The sequence below is a fragment of the Osmerus mordax genome, chromosome 16 (assembly GCF_038355195.1).
Source record: "Osmerus mordax isolate fOsmMor3 chromosome 16, fOsmMor3.pri, whole genome shotgun sequence".
In the NCBI taxonomy this organism is placed as follows: Eukaryota; Metazoa; Chordata; class Actinopteri; order Osmeriformes; family Osmeridae; genus Osmerus; species Osmerus mordax.
This window is the reverse complement of record NC_090065.1, coordinates 2382640-2401203: the sequence shown is the minus strand read 5'-3', so window position 1 is coordinate 2401203 and position 18564 is coordinate 2382640. Positions and strand designations below refer to the sequence as shown.

At 49.4% G+C, this 18564-nt stretch overlaps 1 protein-coding gene across 1 annotated transcript; it reads left to right on the top strand.

The window, feature by feature from the left end:
- Positions 1-834: 834 nt before the first annotated feature.
- Positions 835-17205, top strand: rab2a (RAB2A, member RAS oncogene family). The gene is given in 10 exon segments (XM_067253978.1): positions 835-1039; positions 5769-5840; positions 6344-6411; positions 8772-8787; positions 8790-8853; positions 8950-9042; positions 9699-9709; positions 9712-9809; positions 13002-13070; positions 15334-17205. Coding segments are annotated over 10 exon segments (633 nt in total). The 5' UTR covers positions 835-993; the 3' UTR covers positions 15430-17205.
- The last annotated feature ends 1359 nt before the right edge of the window (positions 17206-18564 follow it).

The following is an 18564-nucleotide window of genomic DNA, read 5'->3' as shown; positions in this document are numbered from 1 at the left end:
TTTTTGGTGCCCTCCTCCATACTTATCGTAATATAATTGGACCCATTGGTTGTCAGAGGGGGCTGTGCGGTGACGGAAAGGGAAACAACAATGTCCCCTGGTGGCCAGTATCTGACATTACCGGTAAATTCTTCAACTAGGCTATCTGCTGTAAGATTACTCTGCAGGTTAGATATAACAGAACACCAGATAAGTATTGCGCCTCATAGGTTTGTAGCACCATCATGTTTCAATATTTTTTTTTATTTTTTTTTTGTATCTGATGTCAGTGCTTGTGCACAACAAATATCACACACAAATGTTTACACAAAATTATAATAGCCTGAAGTCAGCAATAAAAAAAAAATTCAAACGAATATTACACAATTGGGAAGTTGTTGAAAAGCTTTCAACTGAAAACATGCAAAGCGTACTCCTTTCCGGGTACTCTCTGCCTTTCAGACTGTTTTCTTTTTGTTCTTTATCAATCTGTTCTAGCCATCTCTATATTGACATGCTTGTATTGACGTGAAGCTCTCTGGTGACAGAAAATGGATGCTCAGTAGCCAACAAACTCTAGGGATCACAGATACCTAATACAAAGTACAATATCAATACAAAGGTAGCCCTTTGAACCATGTGTCATGATAACTACACAAACAAAACTGCCATCCAAATCGTCTCCGTCGCGATTTTTTTTTTTTAAATCTATCTATGTATAAACCCTCAAGGTGTCTACACTTCTGCTTCTAGTATTCAACTGAAGAAGCAACAACATCTCTACGGGGGCGAAGAACACACTTTTTAGCGTGCGTGGCGAGGGCGGAACGTGTGACGTCGTCCGCTGAGGCTTGGTGTTTATTGTTCCTTACCATCACCGAGGAGAGAAAGGAGGCTAGCAAGGCGCCGCGCTAACAAGTATCAAGACGTTTTCACCCGAAATTTTAAATACGGTTTCAAGTAGCGGAGCCCAAGTTTAACGGCCGAGGCAGGTTGACACAGGACCCAGTGGCCATGGCATATGCATACCTCTTCAAATACATCATTATCGGAGACACGGGTAAGCAGTTAGCTAGCTACGGTGACAGCAAAGATTGCTAGCATAGCAGGCTAGCCCGCTAGCTGGCGTTCTATTTCCGCAGTGTTGGAGAGTCCAATGACGTGGTAAAAGCAGACCTGCAAGGGTTGGGATGACAGTCCAGTTTTTCGCCCGGGGACGTGTCTTAATAGCATGTCATTACTACTACAATAATTTGAAGCAATTAACAATGCTACACGATTTTGTAGACGGGTCAGTTTATTAGCTAATCAGTAATTGTTGACATCGCACCTAATTCGGCCCCCATTGTCCGACCTTACGCTGTGCGCAGTTAGGGTGGGGGGATCTGGAGCTAGCTAGGCTAGACAGCTAACCATAATCATTATCTCACAACTATGCTATTAACATCCGTTTCAACCACAGTTGCTTTGACAGCGACATACCCATACATATTTGTTTATGCTTTTGTCTGCTAGCTAGTCTGTGTGATTTTAAAATGTCCAATTGGCTAAGGAGCAGACAAGGCCACAAACGCAAACCAGACTCTGAGTTCAGTGTCTCGAAATGGCGTTTACAAGATTTCTTGACAGGTTGTTGCGCCAATCACCGTCAGTTATGGATGGTATAAATATTCTACTAGCTACAACGCTCAACGCGATATTTTGACATCTTTAGGTTTACTGTCAGTAACGTCATGTAGGATTTATTTGTATACTCTGTTGTTGCTACAAGCAGGTTTGCTAACGTTAGCTAGATTTATGGCCGGGGGCCTAGCCGTAACGTTAACCAAATTGAATCAATTTCTTAGTTCCTGGAAGGAGATGTTTCTCAATAATACTATCCTTGTTTACATAGGGAAACTGGTTGACTATTTATCAAAATTTGAATTAACGTTAGCTAGGCAACGATGGTTTTAATCGTTGCTAGTTTAAATAGTTAAATAGTGATGTTTGGCTCTCACTATCGTTGTGTTTCAATCTTTTAATTTGGCGATATTTCTACGTTAATAACCCTAGCGTGGTAGTCATATGAGAGAGACCGCTCTACATTTAGGTCCTTGCTAGACAAACAAAGCTGCAGATGAAATTGCTGTGAATTGACAGAAACTTAAGTAGCTAGATAAGGTATCTGTTACCTTGGTCATTTTAGGTGGAAATTGTGACAGGCTATCATGTCTCAGAAGATAGCTGTAATCTCTCTACAGATTCGTTATAGGATGTTGAAATGGTGTTGAAATAGCTTTACCATCTACCATCAGTGTCGTGTTTGTCAACAAACCGTTATGTAGCCTGAGCCTAGGTCAAGTCAACAAGACTAGGGGCTCTCCCAGCATAATTCTTTTCAACAAAATAAATAGGCGACATTAGGCTTGTAACAGCTGCTAATCTTTCAAAGTATTCTATAACCAGTTAATGTAACTAATTATTTTATCAGTGGTATTTTGCCCTCCGGAAGTTGATTTCTCTCCTGTATCCCCCTGTATCCTTTACATCTACATTTTTTACATTTTTTTACATTTTAGTCATTTAGCAGACGCTCTTATCCAGAGCGACTTACAGTAAGTACAGGGACATTCCCCCGAGGCAAGTAGGGTGAAGTGCCTTGCCCAAGGACACAAAGTCAGTTGGCATGACCGGGAATCGAACTGGCAACCTTCGGATTACTAGCCCGATTCCCTCACCGCTCAGCCACCTGACTCCCCTAAAACTTCAAATCAAGCATTGAAAACAACTTTTCTAATACTTTGCAGAGAGAGAACAAAGAATCGCAAAATAAGTGTATTTCAGAGTTTGAGAGCGGAACAGGGAGAACAGAATCAACACATTTCGGCAGGTGACAATTTGCTGACAGTGACCGCCCCATCACATGACGCTGGTTAGAGAAGTGCCGATGTTGTTAACCATCCTCAAACTCCCAGGAAACCACAGTTGGAGGGTTTGTCTGTGGGGTGACTGAGGTGAAACCTAGCCTACATTAGCCCCTAGGGCAGTGGTTCCTAACCCTGTCCCCAGGGAACCCCTGTCCTGCATGTTTCAGATGTTTCCCTGCTCCAACACACCTTCAAATAAATGGGTCGTTATCTAGCTCTGTAGAAGCCTGGTAACAAACATGCATTTGAATCAGGTGTGTTGTGAGCCATGAAACATCTAAAACATGCAGGACAACGGCCCCCGAGGACCAGGATTGCCCTCTGGTCTCCGAGATGTTAGATCCAGACAGGGAAGCGTGTTGATTATGTGTGTGTATCTCCATATCTCCTCCCCATACTGTGCTATCTGGACGTGAGGAGAGAGATGGGCATTTGTTACCAGTCTCTTAGTGTGTCTATTTATAGTGTTGTTGTTGTTGTTGTTGTGTCTGTTAGTGTTGATTAGCCTTCTAGCATGTGCTCTGGGTTGATGTTTACATTTAGTCATTTAGCAGACACTTATCCAGAGCCACTTACAGTAAGTACAGGGACATTCCCCCGAGGCAAGTAGAGTGAAGTGCCTCGCCCAAGGACACAACGTAATTTGGGGAATGACGGGGGAATCAAACTGGCAACCTTTTGATTACCAGCCCGACTCCCTAACCGCTCAGACACCTGACTCCTGACACCAGGTGTTGCTGAGTGGCAGGTGCTTCTCTCCATCCTTGACTAGCTGCTAGCCCGGCGCTAAATCAGGCTGGTCCGGTTGCAACATGGCACCCTCTCAGGACATAGTGCCTCTGGCGGGGATGGGAACAGTACGTGAACTCCACAGTGAAACCTGAGTTTCTGTGTGCTCCAGAGCCAGAAGCAGGCCCCTGCTTGACACACAGCACCGCACATTAGACATGGGCATCTGGGCACGGTGCTAGGCTTCTTATGGCTGTCCTTGAGGATGATTATTGTTCTCATTGTACAATGAAACATGATTCCGTTGTTCAGAACCACCCCAAAAAATAAATAGACCATAAAGACATTTGATTTAGATTATTTTTTTGTTGCCAGTCACAGTGAAATATGATCCATCTGGCTGATTATTCATGTCCAGAGATGCCTCCTTGTTGTTGTGATGTGTTGGACAATCTTAATTCATCATGCAGACCTTCAAGCTGGGTGGGCCATTATCTCCTGAAGGGCTCTTCCCCCTCATAGTGATTAGTGGTTGTAGGGTTAGATGTTTGGCTATGGCCGTGGGCATGGCTGTGTAATTACCCAGCTGTATTCCTGGGGCTATTACATGACTGTTTGCTCTATGATAATGACAAGAGTGTTCTAGAACCCCAGGATCAGTCAAACCGCCCAGCTCCATCAGCCGATTGGCTGTGATAATGACATGGTTCTGTAGTGTTCCTACGTACCTCTTCTTCTTCTTCCTCCTCCTCCTCCTGAGCCCTCCGTTGCTACGGCTCCCCTGCCTAGCAACGCTGTTGGTTACCCTTGGAAACACCAGAGCAGGGCCTGTGTTGTGTGTCTGTGTGCTGGCTGGAGGTATCACCTGTTTCCATTAGCACATTGGGTGGAGGGGGGGGTGTCACTCACACACACACACACGGTATGGATGTTCATCCACAGTCACTCTGTAATAATTTAGCTGTAAAATAGACGCACGACACACACACACACACACATCAACGTTCTCTATATCTTATCTTTAGGATTAGTATGTCTTTGCGTCATGGCAACATCTTGTTCCCTACTGTCCTGGTTGGGAGAGAGAGATAGAGAACCTTCCCTAATAAGATTTACTGATACGGTTCTGTTGTTGGTCCTTTTGCTACCTGTGTGAATGTCAATCTGTCTTCACTCCAGATGTCCCTGCGCCCCTGGTCACCACAGCTGACATTTGTGAATGAGGCAGCTATCAGGGGTCCTCATCTGTGTTGCCATGGTGACGGCCCCTTTCACCCAATGCCTGATGAAATACCCCCCGCCTCCTCCTCCTCTCCCCGTCTCCCTTGTTTATTCTAACCAATCATCTCTCCCTAACGATAAGGAAGGAACGAGGAAGTGGGCTTGTTCTCAGTCATCCTGCATCGTTAGGTAAAGGTTAAACAAATCTGCTAATGAGACTTGGCTCACAGATTAATGTAGGCCTACCAGGGTGTGGGTCTGTGCAAACTCCCCCTCTCTTGGTATCCTTCTTCTCTTCCTCCTCTTCCTCATCCATCACCTCCTCATCCATCACCTCCTCCTCATCCTTCACCTCCTTCTACATATTTTTCTCCTCCTCCACCACCTCCTCCTTTTCCTTCTCCTTTTCTTTCTGCTCCTCTTGCTCCTCCTGTTGGCTCTGATAAGCTGGACGGGTGGATTCCCATATGGAAATGAGGGCTTCTGCCCTTCCTGCGTCTTCACGTGTTGACAGGGACGGCCTTGCTGTGGAGGGTTCTTCTGTGTGTGGGAGTAGGCCTGTGCAGTTGGGCCTTTATACGGTCTGACGTTGAAATCATATTCAATTACGCTCCCGATGTCTTGCTAGACCTCACAGAGGAGCTAGTGGGCGACTCCGTTTGCAGAGTGGTTGTGTGTGTGTGTGTGTGTGTGTGTGTGAATGAGAAGACAAGGGCAGGAGGGAGGTGTGTGTGTGTGTGTGAATGAAAAGACGAGGGCAGAAGGTGTGTGTGTGTTTGCACAAATGACTGGAGGACATATTGTGTTAGTCATCCAGATTGAGGTGTTTGTTCTTGTATGTATGTGTGTGTGATATTGTTCTTATGTGTGTGTGTTTGTTCTTATGTGTGTGTGATATTGTTCTTATGTGTGTGTGTGTTTGTTTTGCAGGTGTGGGGAAGTCATGCCTATTATTACAGTTCACAGACAAACGCTTTCAGCCGGTTCACGACCTCACCATCGGTAAGAACCCTGCTCTCGCTATCACTTCTAATTATTTCTGCTCTCTCACACACTAACACATAACACACTTACACACATACACACACCCTCCACCCCCCCCACACACACACACACAGACTGACTAACCTGCCGTGATTAAACTGTACCCTACCTCTCCAGCAGGCTGGAAGAACCCTGATTAAATCATCTCACTATTCAGCCTCCATAACAGTCTTCATTAATCTGCTTTTAGGGCTCTGCGACATGGAGGATTCATTCTGCTACTCTTTTATTCAGGCCCTCCTCAGCCCAACCTGAGAAGGAGCATTAGCATCGGGCTACAATAGGTCTATTAGCATGTTAATGGGGCTGGATGTGTAGCTTAGCTGTGGTTACCACTGGTTTCAGAGCCTTGTATTCAAAACAACGTTGGTTAACCTGAGGGACTGAACATATCAACAATAGAGGTTATTCTGGACTAACGGTGTGTCTTTGTTTGCCTTTCTGTGTGTGTGTGTTTCCCAGGTGTGAGTTTGGGGCGAGGATGATCACTATAGATGGTAAACAGATCAAGCTGCAGATCTGGGATACGGTAAGTAGCCTGTCAGCGCTCTGTAATGGCCTCCTTGTCAGAAAACCATCCTCTCTATGATTACAGTCATCATCTTCTCTGGCTGGGTTTCTTATTCAACTACCCAGACCAAATGGCACGCTGTTATTTACTGGTAAATCTTCAGCCTTAAAATGCGCTGTTATGTTGTGGCCTCCATAATCCAACCTAAGTCTGTATTCATTACATAATTATATTGATATGACCCAACAACTATATATACACACACACATAATGTTACATACACGATATATCAATTCTTCAAATGAATACATTCTCAACAGAGTGTTTGTCGGTCGGTTTCCCTCATCGTGAATGCTGGCCCTACAAAAACAGATGCAGTCCCCCGTACACCCACTAGGTGGAGACTTAGCCTCAGGAATGACTGGCTCAGCCAGGCTGTTGCTTCCTGTCTACAGGCCTCTGCTAACCAACACCTGCCTGGGGAAAGAACAAGTATAATTTCTGTCTCATTAAATGTGCACGTTCTTCTTTTCGTAGAAAAAGCGACACGCAAATGAGGCTCAACGAAAGTGTAGCAGAATCGGATCACGATCAGCAGCCCATAGTTCTAACGTTATATCGGCGGTCAGAATCGAGAGTTACTTTGACTAAAATTTGTATCAAGTAATAAACACAACTTGTCTGCACGTAGCTGTAGACAGACATCTGCTACACGTGAATAATTAATAACACGAAGCGTCTTCCCCCGTCGCCACACCAGCGTCTCCACCCCCCCCATCCAGACCTCAAACAGCCGCCATCTTTCATCCAGTCCCCTGCCGCCGTCCCGTCCCCACGTGCACGAGGGCGCGCGCGTACAGGTGTCAGGGACTTCCTGGTGGGGCGGGGCCAGGGGTGGTGATGTAACAGGATAGGCTGAGTGTCCCTGCTGTCACCTCCAGGCTGGGCCAGATGGCAGGCAGCATAGGACCGTCATTCATCATTTATTCACAATGGGGCCCATTAACTTCTCTGTTAGCAGCTGCCCACAGGGAGCTCTGGGGGTGGCCGCCATCGCTGACTGGCTGGTTCACTGGCTGGTTCACTGGCTGGTTCACTGGCTGGTTCACTGGCTGGTTCACTGGCTGGTTCACTGGCTGGCTGACTGACTGGTTACTGGCTGGCTGGCTGACTGGCAGGTTTACTGGCTGGCTGGCTGGTTCACTGGCTGACTGACTGGTTACTGGCTGACTGACTGGTTACTGGCTGGCTGGTTCACTGGCTGACTGACTGGTTGACTGGCTGGTTCACTGGCTGACTGATTGGTTACTGGCTGGCTGGCTGACTGGCAGGTTTGCTGACTGACTAGCTGGCTAGCTGACAGACCGTTTCGACAGACAGACCGGCTGGCTGGGTGACTGGGTTGCCACCTGGGTGGGACTGTTGCTAGGAGGGGGGGGGGGGGGGGGGGGGGCGCTACCTGTGGTGTGGTTCCTGCTGTTTATGTATGCGTGAGGACAGAGCTGCTTTATAAAAGGAAAAATAACCGTCAGTCACCCCTCCTCACAGTAGAATCTTATCCTCTTTCTATAGCAGTATACTTCTCTCCTCACCCCCCCACACACACAACCCCCCCCCCCCCCCCCCCCCCCCCACACACACACACACACACACAGGGGTCACGGGACCACCACTACACACCAGTGTCATATTGTCACAACTCTACCCAGAGAGGACATTCTTGGCAACAGACACCTCGCTACTGAATAAGCCTGCAGTTCTTCTTAGAGAGAGGGGGGGGGGGGGGGGGGGTGGCATTATCGTCTGGACGGAACATATAGAAGAGTTCTGATTGGACAGGCCAGTAGAATGTAGAATGTTGTATTATGGTCTGGATGCAAGACAGAGAGCCTGTTGTTGGTAGGGATAGCCGGGAGAGAGGGGGGGATGTAGCAGAGAGAGAGAGAGGGGGGGATGTAGCAGAGAGAGAGGGGGGGGGGGGGAGTGGAGCAGAGAGAGAGGGGGGGGGGGAGTGGAGTAGAGAGAGAGGGGGGGGGAGTGGAACAGAGAGAGAGAGAGAGAAAGAGAGAGAGAGGGATGGAGCAGAGAGAGAAGGGGGATGGAGCAGAGACAGAGAGAGAGAGAGAAGGGGGATGGAGCAGAGAGAGAGAGAGAGAGAGATGGAACAGGAGGAGACATGTCTATTGTACACAGTGACAGGGACAGGTCTGTTCTCCTCCTCCCGTCGAGAAAAATCCTGGAGAGTCTCTCCGGCCAGAGGAACAGCACTGAGCTGGCCTCCTACAGGCTCTCCTAGCTTCCTTTCCTAGTCCACTTCACCACTGGTCTAGTTAAAATGTTTTATAACACAGTGTCTGTGTGTGTGTGTGTGTGTGCAGGCTGGGCAGGAGTCGTTCGCTCTATCACCCGGTCCTACTACAGAGGAGCGGCAGGCGCTCTGCTAGTCTATGACATCACAAGGTCAGCCATCTTCCCTGGCAGCAGATCAGCATGAATACGATCTCTGGTAGCCTTGTGTGTGCTCATACAGTGTCTGTGTGTGTTTACGTGTTTCAGAAGGGACACCTTCAACCACTTGACTACCTGGTTGGAGGACGCTCGCCAACATTCCAACTCCAACATGGTCATCATGCTCATCGGGAACAAGAGGTAGGCTCCTCGACCGCTCGATACAGCCCCCGCCGGCCGCGTCTCAACGCTCTGCAGCCACCTCCTCAGCCCGGAGCGGGCTGCCCCCGTAGCTGGATGATCCGAAGGGTTATTGAGACAGCTTAGGAAGGCGCACACTGGTCATCATCGCCGTCGATGTCAGCTAGAAGGGGGGGAGGGAGGGAGGGAGGGAGGGAGAGATATGCACTGATGGGCTCTGAGATGTGGCGGTTGTCATGGTTACTGACCGAGCCCCCCCCCCCCCCCCCCCCTCTCCTCTCTCTCTCTCTCTCTCTGTCCCCCGCCGCCCCTTCCCCTCCTCTCCAGAGAGGTTGTCCATTCTGGTTAGAGAACACACAGCCGCTCTCTGGCAGCCGTGACACCAGGGATTAGCACAGGACTCTGGACACGACCTGGAGGACACACACCGAGACACTAATAACTTATTATGGAGAGCAGGGAGTGGGTGGGGGTGGGGGGGGGGTGGGGGGGGGGTGGGCTACACTGGACTGAGGGTGTGTGATGTTCTGACGTTGTTTGTGTGGCGGCGGGTTGTGATGGTGGTTAGTTACGCTGGGCTGAGGGTGTGTGATGTTTGTGTTGCTTAACGTGTGTGTGTGTGTGTGTGTGTGTGTGTGTGTGTGTGTGTGTGTCAGTGATCTGGAGTCCAGAGAGAGGTGAAGAAGGAGGAGGGGGAGGCCTTTGCCAGAGAGCACGGCCTCATCTTCATGGAGACCTCTGCCAAGACGGCGTCCAACGTAGAAGAGGTAACACACACACACACACACACACTCTGGGACCCACACTGGCCACACACACACACACACAAGTCTCTCCTACACACACACACTAGTCTCTCCTACACACTGGTCTCTCCTACACACTAGTCTCTCCTACACACTGGTCTCTCCTACACACTAACTAGTCTATCCTACACACTAGTCTCTCCTACACACTGGTCTCTCCTACACACTAACTAGTCTCTCCTACACACTGGTCTCTCCTACACACTAGTCTCCTACACACTGGTCTCTCCTACACACTGGTCTCCTACACACTGGTCTCCTACACACTGGTCTCTCCTACACACTAGTCTCCTACACACTGGTCTCTCCTACACACTGGTCTCCTACACACTGGTCTCCTACACACTGGTCTCTCCTACACACTAGTCTCCTACACACTGGTCTCTCCTACACACTGGTCTCTCCTACACACTAGTCTCCTACACACTGGTCTCTCCTACACACTGGTCTCTCCTACACACTAGTCTCCTACACACTGGTCTCTCCTACACACTGGTCTCTCCTACACACTGGTCTCCTACACACTGGTCTCTCCTACACACTGGTCTCCTACACACTGGTCTCTCCTACACACTGGTCTCTCCTACACACTAGTCTCCTACACACTGGTCTCCTACACACTGGTCTCTCCTACACACTGGTCTCTCCTACACACTAGTCTCCTACACACTGGTCTCTCCTACACACTGGTCTCTCCTACACACTAGTCTCCTACACACTAGTCTCCTACACACGGGTCTCCTACACACTGGTCTCCTACACACTAGTCTCCTACACACTGGTCTCTCCTACACACTGGTCTCTCCTACACACTGGTCTCCTACACACTGGTCTCTCCTACACACTGGTCTCCTACACACTGGTCTCTCCTACACACTGGTCTCTCCTACACACTAGTCTCCTACACACTGGTCTCCTACACACTGGTCTCTCCTACACACTGGTCTCCTACACACTGGTCTCTCCTACACACTGGTCTCTCCTACACACTAGTCTCCTACACACTGGTCTCTCCTACACACTAGTCTCCTACACACTAGTCTCCTACACACTGGTCTCTCCTACACACTAGTCTCCTACACACACTCCTAGCCTGCGTGTAGTTGGTCTGTTTCCTTGAGGCTGCTGGATGAAGGGGGAGGAAACATACCCCCCCCCTTTGTAGAAACCCCTGGTATGATTAATTTGTCTCATTAGTGTCCTCTCAATCCTCCTGATGCCACCTCCCCTCCCCTTCACCCCCCCCTCCTCCTCCTTCCCTTCACCCTACGCCTCCCCCCCTCCTCCTCCTTCCCTTCATCCTACGCCTCCCCCCTCCTCCTCCTCCTTCCCTTCATCCTACGCCTCCCCCCTCCTCCTCCTCCTTCCCTTCACCCTACGCCTCCCCCCCTCCTCCTCCTCCCCCCCTCACCCTCTCTGTAAAGTGACGTGTACATTACCCACTTACAGCTCATCCATATTCATGTCCTCCCCCGCCCCTCCCCCCCCTGGACGCTGTGTACCGTTGACCCTGGAGAATGTCAGTCATCTGAAGGGGCTGCTCTCTCCTCCTCCTCCTCTCCCCATCCCTTTCTTCTCCTCTCATTTTCCTCTCTGCTGCTCCATCTGCATACATCACATCAGGCAGGAGACGGTCTCAAAATGGAGGGTGTTTTACCTGGGTTGCTCCTTCAGGATGTTGAGCCCTTCCTTTTTTCCCTTCCTTTTTCTTTTTGCATTTTCTCCTTGGGGATCAATAACATTTAAGTCTGGCTGTCCTTGCTTGCATGAAGAGATTGCTGATTTCACAGGACTGTTCTCGGGGAAAGAAGCCCTTATAAGTGTTCACACAGGAAGCAGTCAGTCGTCTTGCGCTCATGACGGAGCCATCATCCTATTATGGAGATCTGGAGAACCACACACACTCTGGGGACCACACTCGCTTCACACACACACACTCTGGGGACCACACTCGCTTCACACACACACACACACACACACTCTGGGGACCACACTCGCTTCACACACACACACACACCCCGCCCACACACTCACCGTGAGCCAGCTCCTGTGTCAGCATGTCAGACAGGTGCTGGTGTCCTGACCTCGCTCGCCAGCTGGGGGCGCTAACCTTCAGGGAACACAGCTGTTACTGTTTAACATTCTCTCCAGTGTGAAGAAGAGACCAGGGGCCCCATCCACAACCAGCTCCTACACCCCAACACCTCCACCCTCGGCCCAGTCCAGCATCCCCTCCTGGCACCTACCCACCAGACCACCAGGCCTTATCTCACACGCCATCCATCATCACTCCCGTCAGCGTGTGTGTGTGTGTGCGCGCGCGTGCCCGTTTGTGTAATAACATGTAGATTTATTTTCTGTGGCTGAAAGCCAGAGGCTCATGGACTAATGCTACTTCATTCTAAACTCTTTAACGGGCTTATTTACTCAACGAGACCACGCCACTGTTTCACGGCGAGCGCACTTAGTTAATATGTCAAGCCAGAGCGCTGGAGTTTGCGGTGTAACAAATCTTATTTGTAATGCCTTTCAAACACAAGTTTCTACAAGGTCCATCTCTGTGCTCGCAGATGAACAGGCTTGCTTTGTTAATGTAGCCATTTCCTTTTCTTCTCTCCCTCTCCGTCTCTCCCTCTCCGTCTCTCTCTCTCCGTCTCTCTCTCTCCGTCTCTCCGTCTCTCCCTCTCCGTCTCTCCCTCTCCGTCTCTCCCTCTCCGTCTCTCTCTCCGTCTCTCCGTCTCTCTCTCTCCGTCTCTCCCTCTCCGTCTCTCCCTCTCCGTCTCTCCCTCTCCGTCTCTCTCCGTCTCCCTCTCCGTCTCTCTCTCCGTCTCTCTCCCTCTCCGTCTCTCCCTCTCCGTCTCTCTCTCTCCGTCTCTCTCTCTCCGTCTCTCTCTCTCCGTCTCTCTCTCTCCGTCTCTCCCTCTCCGTCTCTCTCTCTCCGTCTCCCTCTCCGTCTCTCTCTCTCCGTGTCTCTCTCCGTCTCTCTCTCTCTCCGTCTCTCCCTCTCCCTCTCTCTCTCTCCGTCTCTCCCTCTCCGTCTCTCTCTCTCCGTCTCTCTCTCTCCGTCTCTCTCTCTCCGTCTCTCTCTCTCCGTCTCTCTCTCTCCGTCTCTCTCTCTCCGTCTCTCTCTCTCCGTCTCTCCTCTGTTCCCAGGCATTCATCAACACAGCCAAGGAGATCTATGAGAAGATCCAGGAGGGGGTCTTCGATATCAACAACGAGGTAATCATTCTGTCACAGAGCTGCTTAACACTTCACCACACCAGCACGATACACCAGCACGATACACCAGCACGATACACCAGCACGATACACCAGCACGATACACCAGCACGATACACCAGCACGATACACCAGCAGACCTAGGCAACTATATACCACCACAACACACAAACAGGCTTGTACACCAAACAGGCCTGCGCAACTATCTACCACCACACTACAACAGCATGATACACCAGCAGACCCCTGCAACTACTGACCACCACACTACAACAGCATGATACACCAAGCAGACCCCTGCAACTACTGACCACCACACCTCCCCTCACCTGACCTGGTCCCGTGTCAGATCTCAGGAAGGAGTGAGGGAGGAAGGTAGAAATGCAAGGTAGCGTTGCAGTGTTGGAGCGCTCGGCCACACCCTGGCAGAGGAGAGGTGTATCGCCCACGGCGACCCTGGGGGAGGAGAGGTGTATCCCCCACGGCGACCCTGGGGGAGGAGAGGTGTCTGCTGTTTGTTTCCGCGGGTCCTCTGCTCTAATAAACAAGTAGACTTTCTCTCTCCCTCCCTCTCCTCTCCCTCCCTCCCCCTCCCTTTCTCTCTCCCCCTCCCCCTCTCTCCTCTCTTTCTGTCTCTCTCTCTTTCTGTCTCTCTCTCTTTCTGTCTCTCTCTCTCCCCCCTCTCTCCAACTCCCTCTCTCTCCCTCCCTCTCTCCCCTCTCTCCCTCCCTCCCCCTCCCTCTCTCTCTCCAACTCCCTCTCTCTCCTCTCCCTCTCTCTCCACCTCTCTCCTCCTCCCCCCCCCCCTCTCTCTCTCTCTCCAACTCCCTCGCTCTCCTCTCTCCCTCCCCCTCTCTCTCTCCCTCTCTCTCTCTCCAACTCCCTCTCTCTCCCCCCCTCTCTCTCTCTCTCTCTCCCCGTTTCTCGTGGTGGTGGGGGGGGGGGGGGGCGGAGGCGGGGCCCCTGTTCTTTTGTGGTGGTGACACACTCCGTCTGCCCTCAGAGAAAACGAGAGAGAGAGCTGAGGGAGGGAGGGGGGAGGGAGGGAGGGGAGAAAAGTAGAGCAGGTTCCACCACTCCGAGCCAAACAAAACTTCCACCCTGCGCTCCTCCGTTTCTCCCTTCACCCCTCCCTCTTCCCTCTCTCCAGAACAACTTTCCCAACCCACCCTCTCTCTCTTATTCTCCCTCTAACTCTCTCTACCAACTCTTTTCCTGGCCGCTATGTACTCTCTGCTCTCTTTTTTCCGCTCTATCCTTCTCTCTCTCCCTCCTGTCTTTTCCGCTTTCAAGCTCTCTCTCTGCTTCACTCCCCCTCTCTCTCCCCTCTCTCTCCCTGTCTGCTTGCCCCTGGCACCCTGCCAGCACATAAATTCCTCACATCCCACACGGCCCCCATCATCCAGCCAGCCAGCCAGGCAACCAGCCAGCCAGCCAGCCAGCCAGAGAGGCCTAGAGGAGGCGAGCCCCTCAGCAGCTATTGGGCGTGCTGCTTTTTATTACTGTCGTAGGAACGAGTGAAAAAAGACAAAACGTGGCCGGGCTCCCGGTCCAAACCACATCAGCTGACGAGTGGGGAAGCCCTGGCCAGAATCCCCTCTGCTGGCAGGGGGAGAAGCCCTCCTCCTCCTCTTAACTCTATAAATCTGCTCTGGAGCACAGCAGTCTCCTTAAGAGCAGCTACTGACCTGCCTTCTCGCCAGGCAGGCCTCGCGCAGCACAGCGGAGGGACAATCGCCTGCCTCACTGCCTCTTTGCCTCACTGCTTCTCATTCTCCCAGCCTCCCATTCTCTCTGCCTCCCAGCCTCTTATTCTCTCTGCCTCCCAGCCTCTTATTCTCTCTGCCTCCCAGCCTCTTATTCTCTCTGCCTCCCAGCCTCTTATTCTCTCTGCCTCCCAGCCTCTTATTCTCTCAGCCTCCCTGCCTTCAATTCTCTGGCTCACCAGCCTCTCAGCCTCGCCTCTCAAACACTGAAGGGCTGCCAAGATCAAAGGACCACTGATGAAAGTGGCTCTCGTGTGTGTGTGTGTGTGTGTGTGTGTGTGTGTGCGCATGCATGCGTGGTTACTGTTTTGAAGCCAAACAGGAGCCAGGCTGTGGTTCCTCCTCGCGGTATTAATCAGCTCTGTAATGTGCCACGTCCAGACCACCCTACCCGCCCTCCCAACGCTACCCCAGACTCAGACTCCTACCTGGGCCACAACCACCACAGTCTCTCTGACTAATGGCCGCTTTCTCCTCTTCTCTCTCTGTGTCCGCAGGCTAACGGCATTAAGATCGGACCCCAGCACGCTGCCACCAACTCTACGCTCTCCGGCTCCCAGGGGGGCCAACAGGCCGGCGGGGGATGCTGCTGAACCCCCCCCCCCCCCCCCCCATTCCCTCCCCGACCACCATCTCCTGTTTTTCCATCCTCCGGCCTGCCCCGCCCCGCCTCCGGCCTGCCCCGCCCCGCCCCCTCTGTGTTTCTATTGGACTGGATGGGCTCACTAACATTTTTCTTAACCCCTCCCTCCCCCCACGGCGTTGCCATGGGGAATCTAATAGTTGTGCTAGATGGATGTCAGTCTAAATACCAAGCAAGCAAACAAGCAAGCGAACACACCCAACACAGGTGTTAGAGGCAGCCCAGACCCATGATCTCCCTTTCTCCCTCTCCCTCTGTAAGAGCTTTGGAGCCTGTCTGTGTTGAAGGTGGTGCAGTAGAGTTCCTAGTCACTATTGTCACAGGGCAGGCAGGAAGCTGTTGGACTGGACTCATATCTACCTGTTCATCTGTCTGACAGTTTCAGATCATGGTTTTGTTTTTTGCTCTTTGTTTTTTTGTTTTGTTTTCTCCTCCTGTTTTCTCCCCCTCTCTCTCCTCCTCCCTTCTTCCACAGTTTAAGGATTGCTCATTTTTGACTTAAAAAAAAAGTTGAATTGTATGTAACACTACAATGACATTATCTATAGTATTTTAATCGGTTTCACGTCGGTAAAGTGCTTTGGGAAAACTGTGGTGAACCTCCGGAAGTTTAAATAATAAAAAGGAAAAAAAGAATGCGAAGTGGGAAACTGTGTGGAGCGGGAGTGTTTAAAATGAAGACGACGCAAGAAGGACAAAAAAAACATCTGGACTGTTTTAATTCTGTATTTATCAGTCACATTCTGTGTATATATAGTTCTCCTTTCTTGCTTTTGGTGTTTGTCGACCAAGCTAGAATTCTTTGATGAATTTGCTGGGAAATCCATTCTTTACAAGTAGAGCTTGAAAATGCAACAGTATTGCATAAAAAAAAAAAAAGGAAACCTTGCTTTGACATAATTTTATGATATTTTACTTTATATACTTTTAGTTTGTCTTGACATCTGCCTTCCAGCCCCTCCCTCTCTCCCTCCATTTTATCTGCCTCTCTCTGCCCTAGATCCGCTGTGACTGTATAGAAACTTTGGCTCAATAGTCTGCATTTATCTATTTTAATGCCAAATTTTTTGTTTATCTATGTTTCTACTAGCCACAACACCAGAATCTGATAGCCACTGCTCTGGAAAAAAAATAGATCAGCTGTTTGCCTTAACGAAAAGATTGGAACAGCAAGAAAGCATGTAGAGGGGGGGTACTGAACATCAGGTTTCGAAAGGAGTCATTCCAGTACCTAATATGCATATTCACATACATGCACACACACACACAAACCCCTTCTCACATGATAATGACACACAAACACACACGTTCACACACGTTCAGAGGGGAAAAACGCACACATTCGAAACAAGCTTATACTCGTATACATACAAGCCTGCATATATGCATGCATACGTAGATGCATACATATATATATATATATAACTATATCTAGTTTCTCTTCTGGATAGTTGTTTTTACATGCAGTCTGCAGAAGTTCCTTTGCTTGCCAGTGTGTTCTGTTGGTAGGTATCATGGTTAACATCTAGTCTGTGTTCTGGAGGGGCAGGGGGAAAGCCAAACCAGGAAGTGTCTCTATGACAACCCACCCCCCCCCCCCCCCACCCCAACCCACCCCACCCTTTGACGTTATTGCTGTGTTGGTTCTTTCAAAAAAACAAAAAAACAATGAAAATGAAAATGCTATCACAATAAACTATAATAAAACATTCTAAACTCAAAAAGTCATCGGATGGTCATGTGGAATTGAAAAGAGAAAAACTAATGTTTTGAATGTTTTCGAAACTGCTTTTTTTGTATTGAACTTTCTTTTTTTCCAAGAGTTGATATTTTTTGCCGCCTCCCCTACAGTGATTTATCTGAGTGTCTGTGTTGCTATATGAATGAATCAATTATATCTGAATCATCATTACTGTATTCTATCTTTTGATTTCCTCATTGATACAAAGCGAAACCTTAAACACGTACGCATGCTATCGTCTGCCAAGCTGCCTAGACTCTGGAATCCTCAGGTAATGGTGGGTTAGTTCATAGCGGACACTTACACACACCCTGTTGCCTAATACCATAATGAGAGGTAGGGCGCATGCCAACAACCTTAGTACACGCGCACACTGCTTTCTGTATGGTGCCTGATTGGCCACTGGTACACAGCTTTGTGGGCTAACGTGGATAATAATCAGATATGTTCAACAATCAGATTTAACTGGGGTTTTAGAAGTTCTCTTGTAGCCGATACAAGAATACTGACTAGTTCATAGAGACAATCAATAGTAAACCTTAGTCTTGTATTTGGCAGGCATGACTTTAGAATGATAACAGGCGTGTTTATTACTTGGTAAACTTGCCAATAGTTGAGCTCTGAAATTATATTCTGATGGCTCCAATGAGGCCCACAGTTTCAAGTTATGGTGTGTTGTAGAAAGTGGCCCTCATGGTTTTATTTTCGTTTTTCGAAAGTATTCGTTTAAACAACACACCTTCGTGACTGTCACGTAAAAGCGGGGCTTATTATAGTTGACATGGCCGTTATCAACTGGTTTACTTCTGCGTGTGACCTATATTTTCTGAGCTGTAAACTTCACGAGAGGCCTTTAATGAAACAGATTATGAAACGGGGCTGTTTCGTCACGGTTAGTCGGTAGGCCTACAAACACATCATTCTAGAAAGCCACCGAATAGATTATTGTCTATCGAAAGAATTATTTCCTGTTTTAATCTACTTAGGGAAAGGAAACCGTACAGATGGCGGACAGGACAGGGACGGGAGAAAGATGGTGCCTGTGTCTTTAAGTGCTGTACTCCTGGGGCAGGTTGTTATGATAAGCAAATTAATGGCCGCGCGAGGGACATCCGGGTTACTTCTGTACGGTGAGCTGTTCCCGAGAAGACTTCTCTTCTCTAAGTGGGGCTACTTACGTCTATATCTCAGAAAACACGTATCAGGGATATTGAGAAATTAAATTAAATGGCTCATCTCATACTTTGAGGTTAACTTAGTGTTTGATTTCACCTGTATCTTTGGGGTAAAATTCAGTTTTTCCTGTGGAATCCACGGGGAGGCCCGCCAGTGTTGGTCCCCGCG